This window comes from Adiantum capillus-veneris, chromosome 4, assembly GCF_014529385.1.
Source record: "Adiantum capillus-veneris isolate H3 chromosome 4, ASM1452938v2, whole genome shotgun sequence".
Taxonomy (NCBI): domain Eukaryota; kingdom Viridiplantae; phylum Streptophyta; class Polypodiopsida; order Polypodiales; family Pteridaceae; genus Adiantum; species Adiantum capillus-veneris.
This window is the reverse complement of record NC_140934.1, coordinates 81,458,531-81,478,242: the sequence shown is the minus strand read 5'-3', so window position 1 is coordinate 81,478,242 and position 19,712 is coordinate 81,458,531. Positions and strand designations below refer to the sequence as shown.

At 41.4% G+C, this 19,712-nt stretch overlaps 1 protein-coding gene across 1 annotated transcript; it reads right to left on the bottom strand.

Moving 5' to 3' along the window:
- Positions 1-1,707: 1,707 nt before the first annotated feature.
- On the bottom strand, positions 1,708-3,147 carry LOC147459488 (E3 ubiquitin-protein ligase). The gene has a single exon (XM_086510746.1). It carries the CDS (start codon positions 3,102-3,104, stop codon positions 1,902-1,904), a length of 1,203 nt encoding a protein of 400 aa, XP_086366872.1. The 5' UTR covers positions 3,105-3,147; the 3' UTR covers positions 1,708-1,901.
- Positions 3,148-19,712: the final 16,565 nt, after the last annotated feature.

The following is a 19,712-nucleotide window of genomic DNA, read 5'->3' as shown; positions in this document are numbered from 1 at the left end:
AAGCTCCGACTGGCCATAACAATGGAAACCCCAAGGTGTGCGCATAACATGTGATTCTAGGGATTGGTTGTAGATGTGTGCACACCTACTCAAGTGGACATAGGCTGTTCGTTTTGGCCTCACCCTGCACATTCACTGAAAACTCGGCATGTCTAAGCAGACATGCAGGATGGTCACCCAAGAGGTATATCTTTTCACTTCTTACGATGGCCCATGAGAGGTGAAATACTGTGGGCAGGCTTGTTTGCCATAAAGACCATGCTCACAAAATAAAGAGAGTTAAAATTAAGAACATAGCCAAAGTGAGACAAGAAGCGTAGCTCAATTAATGAGGCCTTCCCAATGTATCCCTGAGGTTGTTCGGGACTCACAGGCTGCCTTCTTGATGGGTGTATCCTCCTTCCCGATTGGGGGGGTTGTTCTATGGTACGGCCCCTTGTGGGCATTGTGTGTATAACAAGCCCGGTTGTAAATACACGTATGTATAAAATTCTCCCTCGTGCTCATGGCAAAATGAGACGAGATAATCATTTTCTTTTGGCTCATATGGCCTTCTTTTCTGCAAGTGGTTCGGATCTTTCACTCTCATTGTAACAACATTGGAGTGGTGGAAAGGCCCTGGGATTCAGTAAAATGTCAGCGAAGGCACTATGTATTTTTCGCCCTCTGCTTATGACTCACCTTAGCCACCGCAATACCACTTTCACACCTTGGGAGTGCCTATCAAATACTTCATGCTCTCCCTGCCTACTAGAAATCTTAACGTGCAGAAGTGTAATGAACTGAAGCTGGAGCTTGTGCATTTGACAATAAGATGAAGGTTACCAAATATTTCACAGTAAGGCTTCGAAGCAAGGGATGATTTGGTGACTACATTACACAATCATGCATTAAGTTACTCTTTTTCAAGTACTTCCATTAGGTTTATATGTGGATAATATGACCTGTTATAGCATTTTAAGACAGTCGCAAACTTTTAAGGGGCAAACAAGCGACTGATATGTTCGTTCTGAGATAACAGAGAGGTTGTTATTGAGATATGCTTGCCATTTTGTATGTCACTTGATGTGAAATGGAGCCTGTATAGTTTTTTAGATCACTCTAAACCTGTTAAGAACATGACCCAACTATGAACATGACCCAACTATGTGCTGCACATGTCCTGACCCAACCATGTTTCCACCAATTACAAAATCATTGTGTAACATCACAATCTTGAAACATGACAGACGAATACCTCTCAATTTTGCAACAGTAAACATACTGAGGCGCTTTTGCATTCAAATTACATATCTAGGCAATAAAGAAAGCAAAAAACCAACATAAAGACTTTGCAGAACTTGTGCTGCAATACTCACTTTAAGCTGTGCTGACAAGTGTAAAACTGTGAAACCCAGCGCCGGAAGCTGCAACATTCGAACTGCCATACACTTCAAATGTTATTCCCCTTTGAATAGATGAACCAGAATGATTCCCCTACCTTCAGCAGCTACACGGCAAAAACGAAGACTCCATACCAAGACAACATTTACAGAAGATTATGCCATCACAATCCAAAGATAATTACTAATTTTAGGTTAGGGGCAGCTTTGTGATAGACCTCAATGCCACAATGATCCTTCTGCCACAAACATCCACAACACCGCACTTTTAAGTTACAATACATTTGTGCGACATACACAAATTATACGAGCAGCCTCAAAGAAATGAAAAAATAACCGTCATTAGCAAATTGAAACAAAACGAAACAATTAATGATCAAACAAAGGCAGCAACTTTATGTCATCTTCATCGATGAAGTATGCCCAACCATCTCTGGCTGCCCACTTGAAGTTATAAGTCATAGCTTGAACAGTACTACTTACACGCACACAGATTACTTACATGTATAACTATAGGAGTTACTTGACCAGTCCTAAGTTCAGGATATCCCACGCACTATGGCACCATACTTTCTCTTGCGCCTTGCTGTGGAGGACACGGGCCCAGGCCACCCAACCCTCCCACGAGACACGCTTGTCCCAATTCGTACCCCACTGCAACAACAAGCATAAGCCCTTGCTTGCCTCCTCTTCGGCCGTCTCAAATTCATCTCTCGACAAACACACTTGTGCGAGGAGCACGTGCGGTTCACCTACCCATGGGTTGGCAGCACAGGCTTGCTTAAGCAAAGACTCCACCCTGCCTAACAATTCAGTACCTTTTGACTTGAAGTGTACCGCTTCCCAGTACAAATCACGTGCTCTGATCTGATCCTCCGGATCCAAAATAGCAGTGCAATTATTGAAAACTGGTGGTACCTTGATGCCAATTTCCTCTTCCCTCAGTATAATATTCAGCAAAACACCCATCCGAGAAATAGCGCTCATCCAAAGCCCCGGTTTACCATCGCCCGGCCATAGCGCCGTCCAATTGTTTCCACTCCAGCTGAGAGTCCCGCTCTCGTTGCCGAAGAGCGTGTCTTGCCAACCTGTTAATTGGTCGATGAAATCCGCCATGGTAAGATAGAGAAACGCTGCAACCACAGAGCGAGGCAACTGAACATCTTCACCCGTCCGTATGTGCTTAACTGTGATCCCTTCCGGAGATAGAATGTTCCTCAGCTTGCGGAGACATTTGGGATCCTGCTGAGTCAGGCCAGCCAAGAGCTCATCATCTGTAAATTGAAAGAGAAGCATGTCGTGGATGAGGGCATGGCGAGGCACAATGCAAAAAAGGTGGATAAGGTGCTCTGCCTCGGAACTCACAAGGTCGCGCACCCGCTGCCGGTCTACATCGGGCTGGAAGATGGCCAGATTGACATAGGAGTTGGAGTAGGCAGAGTGGAAGAGGCCACAGCGGGCAACGTGATTGGGAGAGTCCCACAGCTTAAGGATGCGGTAAACATCCTGCAAGTGCTCAAGGAAGGTGCCATGCTTGTGCCAACATTCTGCCGCTCCGGTGTTGCGCAGCACCTCAACGAGTGCTGGCAGCAGAGGATCTACTTCATGGAGAGCACCCGTTAAGAATGGTTTCGCTCTCTGCAGCCAGGCTTCCCTCTCGGAATCGCTTGCTCTTGTTCCCACCGATACCTCCCCCTCTGCATCATCTGCTCTCGGTGCCATGGCTGAAGAGGATAAAAACGTCTAGTCGTCTTCTTCTAATTTTAAAAGACGCACAATGGCCTGCCATCTATTTGTATTTTTTTCATCCACGTGGCGGCTTCCCATATGTTCTCTCTCTCTCTCTCTCTCTCTCTCTCTCACACACACACACACACACACCCGTGATAAGTGAGATCCCTATTTCTTCTTGAATAACACGCCTTGAGTTCAACACTTGCCGGATAGATCTTTGAGGTCTCTTGGTGTTGTTTGTACCACTTTAAAAGCTTCTCTTCTCATGGAAATAACCTTTCTATCACCCAAGAGGGGTAGGCCTCTTGAATAGCAAGTTTTGAGTTCAACTCTTGTCAGATAGATCTTTGAGCTCTCTTGGGATTGTTTCGACGAGTTTAAAAACTTCTCTTCTTCTTCTTCACAAATAGTTTTGTGTAAATCCCCAACTTGGCACTCACTATTATTGCCTCCATCATACAACATTCGAGTGGGTGGATCATCTAATCTACACGAGTTGGTCGCGGATGCAGAGAGTGGTAAACAATTTGATGGAGCCATGATCAATATTGCCAGTTTGGTGGTCCGAGTCCAATCCCCCAATTGGCACTCACTTTTATTGCCTCCATCATACAACGTTTGAGTGGTGTTGTAGCTAGTCTACACGAGTTGGTCGCAAATGCAAAGAGGTAAACAGTTTGATGGAGCCATAGTCAATACCACCACTTTGGTGGACCATGGATTTGGACATGGACCGTGCACACTTTCAATAGTAAACTTTCAATGTGGACCAATGGACTAGCGATATGTGCGCCATGGACAGATGGACCTTGTTTGGACTAGGAAGTGTTTTGGCATTGTGATTCCCTACTCTCCACACACTAGCTCAGGAGGTATTATCTTGTACATGTAGAATATTTAGCCCAATGCTGGTTTTTTATAGAGTGTTATCACCATTGTGAATAGTAATCCCTAAGTCAGAGAATGTTGTTGGATCCGGTCTATAGAACTTTAGGGGTTGTAAATGTAGAGTGACGAATATTTTGAAGAAGCCATGGTCATACAATCAATTTTGTCTAACCATGGACTTGGACGTGGACCATGCACACTTTCAGTGTGGACCAATCCGCTAGTGAGATGTGACTAGATCGATAGACATTGATTGGTGGACCACCATTTGGTGGGAGCACCTTGGCATCATAGCTTCTTGCTCTCCACACACTAGCTTGGGGGATCTAATATTGTACTTGGAGGAGGCCTTCCATAGAGTAGCATCACCATTGTGTCTAGTATTCCCAGCAATCATACAATGAATCAGCCCGGGGGATTCACCATGGAAAAATTATCGCACCACGTAAGTGCAGGGGAAGGGGGTTTTTCTACAAGTTACATAAGCGTATAAGTTAGGGGTAAGCCCTCAATAATTTATTACCTAAGCTTAAAAATAAGGGAGAGGGTATCATATTTAGGGGGGGGGGGGGGGGGGGTGGAGTGAGAAAAGTAAAAAATGAGAGGAAGTTTTTGTGTTTCAAAATCATGGCTTCCCAAAAGAGTCTTCCCTCAAACTTGTGAGTCAATAGCTACCAAGATACATGCAAGAACCAATAGTACTTTGTATCAATTGCTTGTTTTGTTATTATAGTTCATTTGTTGAGGGATGAAAGCTATAAAGAGTTTGTATAGATGCAAATTTACACGGAGAACCTACCACACCTTTATAACCATGTTTTTTTAGTAATTTAGATTGGTCAAAATTGGAGGAGTAGCTAGAGTGGAGGCTCGATGGGTACATAGTTTGAAAGTCAAACTAAGACACATTGAGGGTACATCTAATTATCAACAAAAGTGGATCCTTAGTACATTGCCAGTCACTATGCTACACGCTCTTTGACTAGTTTTACTTAGTTAGATCATGTGAGACCTAAATTTTATATGTAAGATAGGGGTATGATAGTTTTTTGCATTGACTTTCGTATAAGCGTAGAAAGGGGGGTCATATTCCCTAATATGAGTCATATATAAGGGTTTTATCAAAGCTGTCCGCTCGCAGGTGGCATCCTGTTTTGTATATAGAGTGAATCCCCCGGGTCAATCAGTTAGTCAACTCAACACACTTAATTGCACTATCTACCCTACACCCCCTTTGTATCACGTTCCTTGGTCTAGAGTTGAGCATGTTGCCAGAAGTATTTGACTACTTGATTAAGCTCACATGCAATGGATAAAGAATTCCACACTTACGACAAGTTTGCCAAGGTGGACGAGATAATCAAAGGATTAGGTTAGCTACCTAGATGATCCAAGAACATATGTGAACCGGCAAGAGACACGGAGTTCAAGGCCATATGCCCGAGGGTTTATCACCAAGGGTGGATACTTGTGAAAAGGGCCCTAAGCCAAGGGTGACAAAAAGGATGGGTGGATAGTTCTACAACACACCATTGATTGTTGTTTTTTGGGGGCTTTTGGATGAGTGTAGAATAGAGGGGAAGAAGACAAGAGGAAGATGAGTAGGGAGAGCCGAGCAAGTGGAGGTTGACTCTCACATTTGGGACAGATTTGTTGAGTATCTTTGTAGTTGAGTAGCAACTTAAGCTTCTAGATAATTAGCTATTATTATGACTACAATGCATCTTTTTAAGGGGTGGAGAAAATAGTAACTGAACTTCCGGGCCACCTCCAGTGTGCCTTGAGCTTCCTCTCCATCTCTAAGATGTGTTTGCATTCCTACAACGTGAACTCCAACACTACTTACGCACTTGCACTTGGTCTTTTTGTAAGACCTCAGCCTTGTCCAAAGACCCTAGTTAATCTTGGATTCACAACTTGTCACTTTGTAAATACACTAGGTTTTACCAAATGTCTAACATTCTCACCCCCTTTCTTCGTTCATTGTCCTCAATGATCACTTTGAAGGGTGTAGTTAGAAAAGAAACATTTCTAGTGTGAAAAACAAATGCCGGACCAAACAAGGATTAAGTATGGTCAGCTTATTATTTTCTAGCTTGGTTTTGTGTCCAAACTTGGACCTCATAATGCCCCTTGCAATCTCTACAAACCATATAATTACAGTTGAGAGCACTAATGGACTAATAGTCAATCTAACAACCCCATCAAAGATAATAATTATTCTATATGAAGATTTTTTTAACGATTGTAATGTTCTTGATATCTGTAGATCCGTAGTACTCGGTCTATGACTCTCTATGGTGGTTGCCAAGATATGCATGAATTTCCAAGCATGAAACAAAACCACTCATGAAGATATGCATGAACTGCCAAGCATGAAACAAAAACCACTCATGGACACTCGTGTGCCATAGAAACCAACCCAATCCTAGTCTGAAAAAGCATGTAAATCTAGTGGAAATTATCCCCGTTGGCATAAAACAACCCAAGGTTTATAGTGCACTCAAGTAGCAAAAGATACTCTCTTAAATGCTTGCCAATTCTTTAACTTTAGGCTATGCATAAATTTTCTCACTTTCGAGATTGCAAATTGGATAGATAGCCTTGCAATTCATACATAAGCGAGGCAACCAGCGTTTGCCTCGTAGAGGGTAATATCTGCATGTTCTCTAACATCATATAGACTTTAACTTCAAATCTGTCTCCATAGGAAGTGGCAATTGACTCGCTATCATCAAGTCCAAATTTACTAAGAAAAGTTTGCATATACTTTTCCTAACTTATTGCAATACCATCACATTGCTTAAACTAAATGCACAAATAATGATCCAAAAGCCCAAAATCTTATGTATCAATTGTGGCATTCAAATCAGCCTTCAATTCAACAATATGTGTTGTACTTGGACTAGTGAGTAGTGATTCATGCACATACGCAACAACGATAAGATATACATCATCCGCACGCTTTACATACAAAGTGCTCTCGATTGGAGTGTTTTGAAAGTGATGTGAAGTCAAACGGTTGTCCATTTTCTCATACCAAGCATGAGAAGATTACTTTAAACCATACAATGCTTTATTATATATATGCACACTTTTTCTTTTTGTGTCCTTTCTTGACAAAACCACAAGGATGCATTACATACACTTCCTCATACAATCCACCATTCAAGAAGGTGGTTCTAATGTTTGACTAATGTACATACCATCCAAAATAGGTTGCCTATGCATAAATGAAACGAACAATAGTCATACAATAAGTGGAAGCAAAAGTTTCTTCATGATGAATGCTCTTTTGTTGAGCATAACCTTTTGCAATAAGCCTTGCCTTATAGCGATCAATACTATCATCTGGGTTACGTCAACTTATAAACCCACTTTGTACCAATGACCTTTTTGCTAAGAGGCAAGTCACATAAAGACCAAGTTTTGTTCTTCATAAGTGAATCATATTCATCTTGCATAGGAGCCATCCAATTCTTTAAATCTTGTGCTTCATCAAATGTAAGAGGTTCATTCTTGCCACACATACTTGACACAACCAAAGCATAACAATCTAATGCATAAGAAGCATGACGAGAACCCGAATGAGTATGACTAGACAAAGGTGCAAAAAAGCACAATGAGAGTCTGAATGAGTATCACTAGACAAAGGTGCATCCAATTTACTATCACGCAAAGTATGCACCAACCATTTTTGCATGCCTCTAGCTTCTACATTTTGAGCCATGTCTTCATTAAGTGCATCATTTACATCTACATCAAAACTAGGCTGATCTGTGACATCACCTACGTAGCCTGTATATTTGCCTTATTTGGAGTTACATGTGTATTCCCACGGTTGAAAAGAGGCAACAAGGTATCAAAAATGTGCAGTGAGCTTACACATGTCTCTTTATTACATGTCAACAAGGGCTCGACTACATCTTCCACAAAAACAACATCTCGAGAAGTCAAGTTACATTTCAATTGTGGATGATATAACTTGTAACCCTTGCTTTCAACATTGTAACCAACAAATATACATTTGATAGCTTTATCATCCAATTTCCTACGTTGTGTTGTAGCACTAGAGCGTAAGCCAAGCAACCAAAAACATGCAAGTGAACAATAGATGGCTTCTCATCATGCCATGCCTCATATGGGGTCATAGACTGCAAAGCTTTGGTGTGCCACATGTTAAGTACATAGGCAACACACATGATAGCCTCTAGCCAAAAAGCATGTGGCAAAGCTTGGCTTTTGACCATACACCGTGCCATCTCCCTAAGTGAGATGTTTTTCTTCTTCGCAACACCATTTTGTTGAGGTGTATAAGGCACTGTATACTGGTGTTTTATCTCATGACCAACCATAAATGCATTAAATTCTTTTGACATATACTCCTCCTCTCAATCAGAACGAACGGTACCCACAATACAACCGGATACATTTTTAGTTTAACAACAAAAGTTGTTTGGAGCACATAAACACTTTGGACTTAGCCTTAAGTAGACCTACCCATGTATGCCAAGAGTAATCATTAATGAAAGTCACAAAGTACAAATTGTTACTAAAAAGAGTGTGCGTCAAGGCACAAACATCATTGTAAACAAGCTGCAACTTGCTAGTGTCCGTGGCACTATACCATCTTTTGAAAACTTAGAATGGTGCAATTTTCCCAGAATACAGCCTTCAATATTGCTCTCTTTTCTCTAGCAATATATTTTTCTTAGTTTGAGCATCTAATGTGAGGTAGGCTCAACTTTAGTCTGAGCTCCAGGAAAAGGTTCCTTTTGGCCAAAGGAAGGATTATTGATTAAATCAATTCAATTTTTGCTATGAGTAGATAGTTCCACATGAGTAAATTATCCAAGTGGATTAGTTCACCTGATGTAGGTTCAGCAAATGAATAATTTGATAATTTTACAACAAAGAGTTGTCTCATTGAAGTTTTTGAGGATTAAAACCCTCCTTCAAGGGGAATTAATGCAAGGACAAGGGTAGGATCAAGGAGGGGCACGACCCTAGAACGGTCGGCTAGGCATGCAGGTTAAGGGATCTCTGAATGGTAGGCTTGGAAGCCTATAACAAGAGTCGGGCTAGGTGGATAAAGGCATGCAATTATTTTTGTGGGTCTTTCAAGGTGCATTAATTTATCACTCATCCATAACTTCATGATAACCGTAAAAAGCATATAAATTGAGCAATTCTTCCCATATCGGTCCTATTGGATCCTTGAAACACTTGACGTAGTCCCAAAATCAAATCCCATCCATTTATCATTGTTTTCAACATGTATTGCTTTGAACCATCATTTCTAGCCACATTTGGCATGCAAACACCAATCAATGAACCACATTGAAAAATGTATAAATGTTGTCTGAACTCCCATTTTCTCATTGTTCGCACAAAGTGACACAAAAATTTACCCCCTCTGAGCCTACACACCCTCCAGCATGTACTAAATTTATTGAGATCTACATACATAGAATCTGTAAAAGCCCAATCATGGCCACATAGAATCTGCAAATACAAAATCATGGCCACATTGTATACATGCTATCAATAAGCACCCATGCTTCATCATATGGCAAGCAAAAACTCCTCCATGATCATATGGATAACTTTTATTAAAAAAAAATCAATCATAACATAAGATAATCAATAAACTCTCTGATCCATAACACATGAAGGTGATTTTCCATACGCTCTCTGATTCATAGCACACGTAGGTAATTTTCCATAAACTAGAAGCATCATATCATCCACCTAGATCATATGGCTTGAGAAGAAATTGACCAAATGTTTTATCATCATAAGGCCCTTTTGGCTTATACGGCGTCAAAACAATCATGAAACAAGTCTATCCAATATACTTCACACTTACCACAATAGCATATATCCAATATCATATAGCCATATTTATATGTTTCATGAGATCTTTAGATCCACCTGATTCAAACACCATAGATAACACATAGCATCAATGATCCACACAATGAATTATAACTTTCCTTGAATCATAAGACAACATCCATATTCCATTAGAAATTGGAAACCTTAGATCTCTATTAGCAAGCATGTAATACTAGGCATTCTCTTCTAGTGGCAACCATACCATCATAGACATAATCAGTAACAGAGAAAAAACCATAATCCAACCATAGATTTAACATCCTCTAAGAAGACTAGAAAATATTACTCCCTATAAGTTTGCTTCCCTTGCGCATTAGTAGACATGCCATTTTATCATATGTAATCCCTCTGGCTTTAAAACTATCATGCATATTTTGGAAATCCATTTCCATACCATAGACATCTCCACTTGGTATTTGGGAATCACCACGGAGAATCACTTTATACTATATAACTCCATTCACATCATCACCATCTACATTTATAGGTACGACAACATCCACTTGAATGATATAATCCATTATCGTTATCTTTCAAAAAGCTTTAAATTAGCTTCATACAACTCAACATAAGGCATAGGGATATATACTCCTCTGATATCTTCCATTGCACCTGTCACCCCCAAACAATAAGTCATACACACAAACTTATGTATGAATATTCCTCTATCTAGAATTATTCACAAATTCTTGTGTCACTTGGTGACCCATCCTGACATTCCAATATGCTTTCCTGCACCTTGGCCTCTCTAGACAGGCATTTCCATCACTAGGGATATCCTCACTAGTCAAATCATATGAATATAACCCACATAGAATAGATCAATAATAGCATCTTCTTGATTTAAAAAATCATCATATGAACCCAACCATTTTGCATTAATATAGGTTCATGCATATGTTCATATATATCATGCGACATATCCATGGTATCCTGCGTAGTAGTCAGATTATGTCAAGTATTCTCTATCGGACTCAAAGATTTTTTGCATACATGTTGAAAGTCCATACACATGGTATCCCATTGTATATTGGTCATAGGACATCAAGCATATCCATTGAAATCATCACTTGGATTGCTAATGGTACAATATGTAGCTTTAGCCATCTCTATAAAAAAAAATCGGCCTCAATTTTGACTTCAAATAATCCTTCAACTTGTATTGCATTTCCCAAAGCTTTAACCTGTGAGGAAAAGCCTGAAGCATCCAATTTAGCATAGTCAACTTGAATTATATCCTCATCATGAGCCTTTCATAGCTTGTCATCTTCTTGAAGACGTGCATCTCCACCTTTACATGAGCTTGGTCCCAAACATCTATGTAGATTGTGCCCCATCACTGCACAATTAACATATACATTTCAATCAAGTAAGATATTCACCTTTTAATCTTGTTTCATATCATGGAAGCGGAGAGACACGACATTGAATCTCCATCTACACACTCTCACCCCAGTCAATTTCATATCGAATTCACCAAAACGATGTCCGAGTGTACCATTCTCTAGGGGAGACCAAGTAAACGTCGCGACTTTATTGTGAGACATTTGTGGGAGGAGACGAAACTAGAGGAAATAGACTGTAGATTTAACTACTTAAGTATTAATTGTAGATGAAAATGGATGTTTAAGTGGATTAGAGAAAATAAGTGAAGAATCTAAGCTAAAAACTGATATCTAATGATTTCTAAATCCTAAAATAATAGATCGCCCATATACTCAATGGTTGATAATAGATATACACGTCAACTCTCCAAACCCAATCTACAAAATCAATCCCAAATCAATTAGTTAGTTCTAATCCAAATTAAAAAAACAATCTAATTAAACCTCTTCGGCTTGCACAACATTAAATTTGTTGATATCGACCCTCCAATTGACTATGAAAGCTATTTCTCTCCTAAGAACACCACAAAAACAACCCTTGACAATATTGGCCTTCACCTTCACATCCGAGGGAGAGAGAACTAGATAGGGAGCACACTAATTCCCTTCCTCATATTCCTCCCCTACTTTTGAGAATTGTCCATGATCCTCCCCAAAAATAGTCCACACACAAAGCCCACCACCCCCCCACATCAAACGCCCGCAGACAAAATGACCTCGTCCTCTCTTTCAGACATTTTACCCCAAAAATAGCATAAGAAGGATATCCCTTTCTATTTTTAGAGATCCTCTTTCAGCCACATGTAATCCACCTCCCCAATGTTTTTGTTATAACACTGTGACAACCCAATTTGCACCTTGAAAATGTGTGAGTTTTCCTTTGCATAATGTCGGTCATGAGGGCCATGCACAATGTGTACAACCTCTATCAAATTTTGTTGACAGGTCATCATAGTGGTGATGCTACCTACGATGGCCAACAACATGTTTTCCATTGACTTCTAGAGGCACCGCACATGCACACACATTCTAGGAAGTAGGCAAAGTCACCACCATAGCCACAAAATCTGGGAGATCCCCCAAGGGAGAGAGAGGCTCCCCATTTGGATGTTTATAGAGTACTCTATCCACATTTCATTATATATATCACCACATACTTAATTTTGTTATGCCATACTCTTTTTTGGGGGTATATGGCATCCTCACATTTACTCCCTCCTCTATGAACTTCAAAGCCTTCAAAAAGTTGACCATAAAAGTGATTTTTAGGTCATAAAGTCCTCATATGGAACCCAAATGGAGCCCTGAAAGTCCTGACCGGAATCTAGACTAAATGCCCTCAATCAAAATTCCGATATCCAACCACAAACCGACAAAATTACCAATCACTGCATTAATTTAGCACTTATCCACAACTTCTCGATAATTGTAACAAATTATATAATTTGAGCAGTTTTCATTGTATCGGGCCTTTAGTGATCCAATTGGGCCATGAAGCATCAACATGCTCCCAAAATCAAATCCCATCCATTTAACATTTTTTGCAACATAAGTTACTTTGGGACCATCAATTCTAGCCTCATTTGGCACATACATCAAGCATTGAACCGCATAGATCGTACAAAAATGCATAAATGCTATCCAAACTCCAACTTTCTCACCTTGCCCACCATAAAGCAACACCACATCATGTGCTATGAAAATGTTGGTTTTGATAGTGTATGTCTGCAAGTTTAAATAGTGTTAATTATTCTTACAATCATGTGATTACCTCACGTGCAATCGTGCCACATGTTATTGTTGACATTATTTTTTTTCGGGGTGGGGGGGTGGGGGGTCTCTTGACATTAGGAAATCTATAAAAAGGGCCTATTACCTATCATTTTTTAGTTTGGCACTTATTTGCACTCTCTAGCACCTGAGCTCAAACCAAGCCTCTCCGTAGACCACTAGCCATGAATGCATGCAAAGAAGTCTTTGCTTTCCTCCCTAAGACTTTGACTACGACAATTGTGAGGACCTCTTTGAGTTTTCACCTCTGATCCCAACCTCAAAACCAACTTTGACCTCCATCAAGATATTACCTTCTTGGACACCTTGGCATACTTTTACACGTACATCATCATTCTTCAAGGCCACCTTGGTTGGTGGTAAGTGATCTACTCCTCTACATATAACAAGAAGATCATTCCTTCAAACAGACGCTACAACAATTCAAGGAAGTTGTTGATGAGGCAACCCACTTTGTGCATCTCAGTACCATGGGTGTGGTGCAAGCCAAAAATGGGGAAGCTGGGCACAAGGTTTTAATTCTCCTATTCTTGATTAGCAAGAATCTTGGTGTAGAAGAGGGGACTCTCCCTACATGAGTAAGTTTTCGATGAGGCAAATCACTTTGTGGAGCTTAGTACCGTGGGTGTGGTGCAAGCCAAAAAGGGGGAAGGTGGGCACAAGGTTTTAATGCTCCTCTTCTTGATTAGCAAGCAACTTGGTGAGGGGACTCTCCCTACATGCAATTGGGAGGATTCATTCAAGAGGGCAAGGATGTGGCATAGTCCACACAAAACCCTAGAGGTAAGCAAGCCCAACTCTTGCTTGAGTAACCCATGGGCCTTGAGAGCACCCTAGCAGCTCCTACCTCCTTTGCTCTCTTGCCACCCCCAATGTTTGACATCCAATAAATTACAAAGTGACTACTAGTGAAATGTCAGTGGATTACAAGATTCAATAATAGCTAGGGTATTTGGACAAGGCGTATGTCCTAAAGGGAGACCTAGTGCAAGTGTGTAAGTAGGCTAAATGGGTAGGAGTGTCAAGTGTTATTGCAACACATAGAGACATAGGTGCCAAGATTACCCATGTAGACGACCAATTCCCTAATGCAATCCTCAAAATAGAATTTTTTTTCTCAGAGCTATGACGGTTGGGGAAGAGGAATCCGTCTTCATGCATGACCTCAAAAATGTGTGGGCCTTTTGATAAGATGAATGTTTTAGTATCCTTGCCACTCGTGCCGAATAAACTTTGGACACCTAGCAAGCTTGAAGAAACCCTAGGAAACAATGTGCTTGAAATTGTTGTCCTAGCAAGCTAGGAGGTTGAGGCAGCACTGACAAGGATGTTCCCTCTCCTAAGTTCTAAGAAGTGCAAAAAGGGTTGATGGCATGATGCCTACCAAAGCCTACTCCCCTTGGTTGACCTGCTACTACAATTTTAAACGATCAAAGTCAACTATTGACTTACAAATTAAGTAGGATGCCAACAACAAGAAAGATCAAAGGGACAAGGATGTGGTACACATGGATGAATTGGCATCATGCAACAAAGGAAAGAGAAAAGAATTTGGCTCGCAATCATCGCTTGCCCAGTACATTGGCTGCCTGCCTAAAGGGGAGGTTATTTTTTACACAATGTAGCTTTCATGTATTGGATCTAAAATCCATTCCAAAATTATTATGTCTCTCCACCATTGCCTCCTCTATAGACATGGTTGTGCTAGTCAAGAAGTCTTTTGCAATGTCTACCTTAAAGGGTGTGTAGATAGGATGTACATTAACGTTGTAGTGACAATCTGTGAGCCCTTTTGGTACCTTTTGGCAACTTGAGGCTATTTCAATGCTCAAAGTGATGACATATTCAACCTAATCATCACCAAAAATAACAAACCATTTTACTCGTTGACATTGATTGGACATTAACTTAAAATAAGGAATAACAAAATTTTGAATAGAGGACGAGACGTGAATTAATATTAGGTTTTGTAATAAAACTTGTATTAGACACGTTTTTGATGAACCACTTATACTTAACATAAACCAAGTGGAGATTGCATGTCACAAGGAGCAACAAAATCCCATTGGAATGCTGTGTGTTTGTCAAAGTCACTCCTCACCAAGTTGTACACATGTATTATTGATAAGTCAAATAGGGCCAGCCCATTTTGGTTTTGGGGTATTTTAAAGGGAATCAAGAAAGATCCTTTCTTGAATGGGAAGTGAAAAGGGGGAAAAGGGAAGGCAAGGGGGCATGTGGCGAGCAAATTTTTTGGTTTTTGTGATGAAGTTCAAGAGTAAAGTGAGTGGGCAGTATGTTCGGGAAAAATCATTTTTACAAACATACAATATTCCTTTCCTTGATTTTAGGGAAATTTACCAAACTACTTCTCTAATTTGTGGAAATTCTTAAAATTCTCTCAATATTTTGTCATGATTTCCCAAAATGCCTTTCAAAATTTTCCAAAATTCCCAAAATACCCTTGGTTGTGAGATTAAATATCTACCAGAGATAAAAAAGAATTGTAGCTTTTCATAAGAAGGCTGATTGTCTATCAATATGTAGGATGTAGGCTTTGAAGTTTAAGGATGAATTTTATCAAGAGGAAATATTAGAAAATCAGGTTATTGTTTTGGGAGCCATGTTTTTCTATCATATGCACAACCCAGCCTACCACAAAGATCATGGTTTAGTTCTCCACATACAAATTGCACATAGCACTGTAGATGTCATCAATCTTATCAAATAGCCACACATAGAATGTAAAAATGTCCTTGTGAATGCAGTCTCTCCTAGACCTCTGAGAGAGGCATATTGTTGTCTCAGTCTAGCATATGCAATATCTCATGAAGAAGCTCCCCTAAATGCATGTCTATATGTGACTCAACCCATCCCATCACCTTCTTCCAAGCGAACCTCACCACACAGTATAAAGACTAGGGAAAGCCAATTACTTGACATCTTGGCCCCAAAATCTGGGCCGTCATTAAGATTGCATCAATGTAGAGATCAAGTAGTGCTTTGGAGTTTTGAAATTACAACCAAAAGAACATCATTCAAAAGTGTGCAACTAACAAACCATTCTTCAAATACTTCTTATAAGGTCGCACGCATGTCTTTTTCAGGGGAATCACTAGAGATTCTGTATTATGTTCAAAGAAGAAAAAGAAAAGGGAGGGAAAAGGAGAGCCAGGTGTCAAGTATGAAGTGAAAGGGAGATATTTTATTAGCTATAGATATGACGGCTTTTCAGCAGGCGTTTCTCTCTCTGCCAAAAGCGCGAGCCATTATGGGAGGTGATGTTGCCACAGGAGAGTGCATGCGTGCGTGCATGGTAAAGCAGAAGGGGCAAAGCAAGAGGGGGGGGGGGGGGGGGGGGGGGGGGGACAAAGGAGGCAATTGGTTGTGATGTTTTCCCTCCGAGATGTATCAGAGACATTGTGTGCATGCGTGTGTGTGTGTGTGTGTGTGTGTATTTGTGTGTGTGTACGCAGTTTGGTGATTTGGGAGGTGAAGGAGACAAAAAGAAGGGGAGACGAAGGAGGGCATTGCAACGCAGAAGCAGAAGTAGACGAAGAGGTCGAGAACGATGGTTATGATTTTGCATGGACAAGGCGCATGATCCCGGGGCAACTATTAAGGATGCTGCACTTCGAGACGGCCATGAAAGCTTGCCATAAAGAGTGATGCACAACACTCAAGGTGGATCATGGGGTTTTGAATAAGCAGGAGTTGGTAGGTTGATCATAGATTTATGATCGCGAGAAGGGAAGAGCATGAGGAGCGCAGACAGAATCGCAAGCAAGGCAAGTTGTGCAAATGGGAAAAAGGTAGGGTATGCATCAGTTGCAAAAACAAGCATAAAGCAGAGCCTTCTCTCTCTCTCTCTCTCTCTCTCTCTCTCTCTCTCTCTCTCTAGGTCTCCAGACCTGCACATCTCTCCCATGCTGGAGATGAGGAGCACAGGATTGGGAAGAGGGTACTGAGATGGGGGTTGAGGGCATGGCAGCTTGCGCTTGGCGCCACGGTGTGCAAGATGCAATGACGAGGTGAGGAGGGGGTAGAGGGAAGAGCAAGCGATCGCGTGCCGCTTGCCGTAACACAACAAACAAGATTTAATTTGTTTTGAAATCTCAATGAGATTCCATCTAATGAAGAGGGACCGATTAGGAGGCTAGGACCGATTAAGTTGTTCATAATAAGCCTGGTGTACAAAAATCTTTCCTTCCAAGATAGGCCGTTCAGGGAGCTTTCTTCTCCCACATACATCAATCAACACTTGCAAAGTGACATATAAGTCAAGAAGATGTTTAACTAGTAAACTTTTTTCTGTTCCTCTACTATAACTTTTAGCTTTGCCACATCCAATACTAAAGCTAGTGGAAAGTGAAGGGTACGAAAATAAGTAAAAGAGCTAAAAAATAGGTCAGTACGTGTGTCTCATTGAGGGGAATCAACCAAGATACTTTAGTTGGAAAAACAAAAGAGGAAAAGGAAAAGTATACCTAAGTATTTTAGTTTGAATAGGAAAATAGGTCTGTAGGCGTGTCTCGTTGAGGGTAATCAACCAAGATACTTTAGTTGGAAAAACAAAAGAGGAAAAGGAAAAGTATACCTAAGTATTTTAGTTTGAATAGGAAAGTGGGGGGGTTTCCATCGAGGGAGGACCACATGTTGAGTTGGAGGCGAGATAGTTGGAATGGCATGGCAAGGTGGCGCGTGGTCTGTGCCGCAAGACCTATGAAGCGGGAGAGTTTCCCTTGCCTAGCATTGTGTGACAATGGCATGTGTGTGGCATGGTGAGGTTGCCCTTGGTGTGAACCCCTCCATTGCAAGAGCTGCAAGGCATGGAAGGTGCAGGTGGTGCTGTGCAGCAATCACTAGGGTAAGGCAATCACGGGTCCTATCGAGTGTAGGGAAAGTTGTGCAACAAGGAAAGAGAGAGAGGCAGATTTGATGGAAGGCGATGGACACACAGTCATGCAGGGAAGAAGAATACTCTGAGCCGCCCTCTCTGATTCTCTCTTTGGGTGGTTTCCTACGACATTAAAACTCTCTTCTTCTTCTTCTTCTTCTTCTTCTTCTTCCTCTCTCTCTCAGGCTACTCTGTGTGTGTGTGTGTGTGTGTGTGTGTGTGTGTGTGTATGTGTGTGTGTGTGTGCTTGGACTGGTGACGAGAGCCTCGCGTGGAGAAGCGAGGGAAGGCAGGGGTCGCTCTGTGCTATGCAGTGAAGACTCTCTCTCTTTTCCTGTTAGTCCGATTGTTTCAAACTATGGAGCACCAGCTGCAGGGGCAGCTTCGGCCAGGGAAGCAGGACAAAGATCTCTCTCTCTCTCTCTCTCTCTCTCTCTCTCTCTCTCTCTCTCTCTCTCTCTCTCTGTGACGCCTCTGGCGACTGTTTCTACGACATTAAAATCTCTGTTCTTCTCATCCTCTCGTTGCAGCACATCCCTAGGTGGAATCTCTCTCTCTCTCTCTCTCTCTCTCTCTCTCTCTCTCTAAGGCCTCTGGCGACTGTTTCTACGACATTAAAATCTCTATTCTTCTCCTCCTCTCGCTGCAGCACATCCCCAGGTGGAATCTCTCTCTCTCTCTCTCTCTCTCTCTCTCTCTCTCTCTCTCTCTCTCTCTCTCTCTCTCTTTGAGGCCTCTGGAGACTGTTTCTACGACATTAAAATCTCTGTTCTTCTCCTCCTCTCGCTGCAACACATCCCCATGTGGAATCTCTCTCTCTCTCTCTCTCTCTCTCTCTCTCTCACACACACACACACACACACACACACACACACACACACACACACACACACACACACACACACACACACACACTGTGGTACTATAAATACTTTAGTTCTTCTTTTCCTCCTATATAAAAAATTTCCCCCTCCCCCCCTTCTTAGCACTCATGGGATACTGACTCATAACATGCCACTTATGGGCTATGGGACTATGCCCTTGCATAACAATTCTCTCCTTGAATAATGGGCGTGAGGGAAAACGCCGCGCTCTCATTACAAGTGGTAGGCGGCCTGCGCATCGTGGCTATGGATCTCCCCTTGCAAGGCTTTCTGTGCATCGCTTGATGACGCTACACAGCAGGGCGGCTTGCCTCTCTCATCGATCACGCTCAGGAACATGCAGTCCAACCTCTATAAATAAGGTGAGGGCGCACCTTGCCCCTCACTTAGCTTGTGTGTATTTTTGTTGTTCTGACTAAAGGCGGTGTACCGTTTGCTTCCATGTTCGAGCTATGGAGCTCACTGCTCAAACTACTCACGTTTTTTTCTAGGCCTTTTTACCTCACGCATGTGCTTGGGAAAAAAATCTTTGAACTTTGGTTATCTATTGCTTCTAGTAGTAAAACATTGGTTAATATTGCTTGCAATCATTTTCTTAGGGCATTCTACTTTACTAGTTTGTTTCGGCAGTACTCTGCGTAGACTGGTTTTTTGACAGAAAACTACTGTAGCCTTTAGATATTGTAGCAAGGCATTTTTTGCTAAAAAGCACACCTAATTGGACTTATTAGAAAGATTGGGGGGATTTACTGTTGACTGGTCTGTATAACAATCATTTTCTTAGGGCGTTCTACTTTACTAGTTTGTTTCGGCACTACTCTGCGTCGACTGGTTTTTTGACAGAAAACTCCTG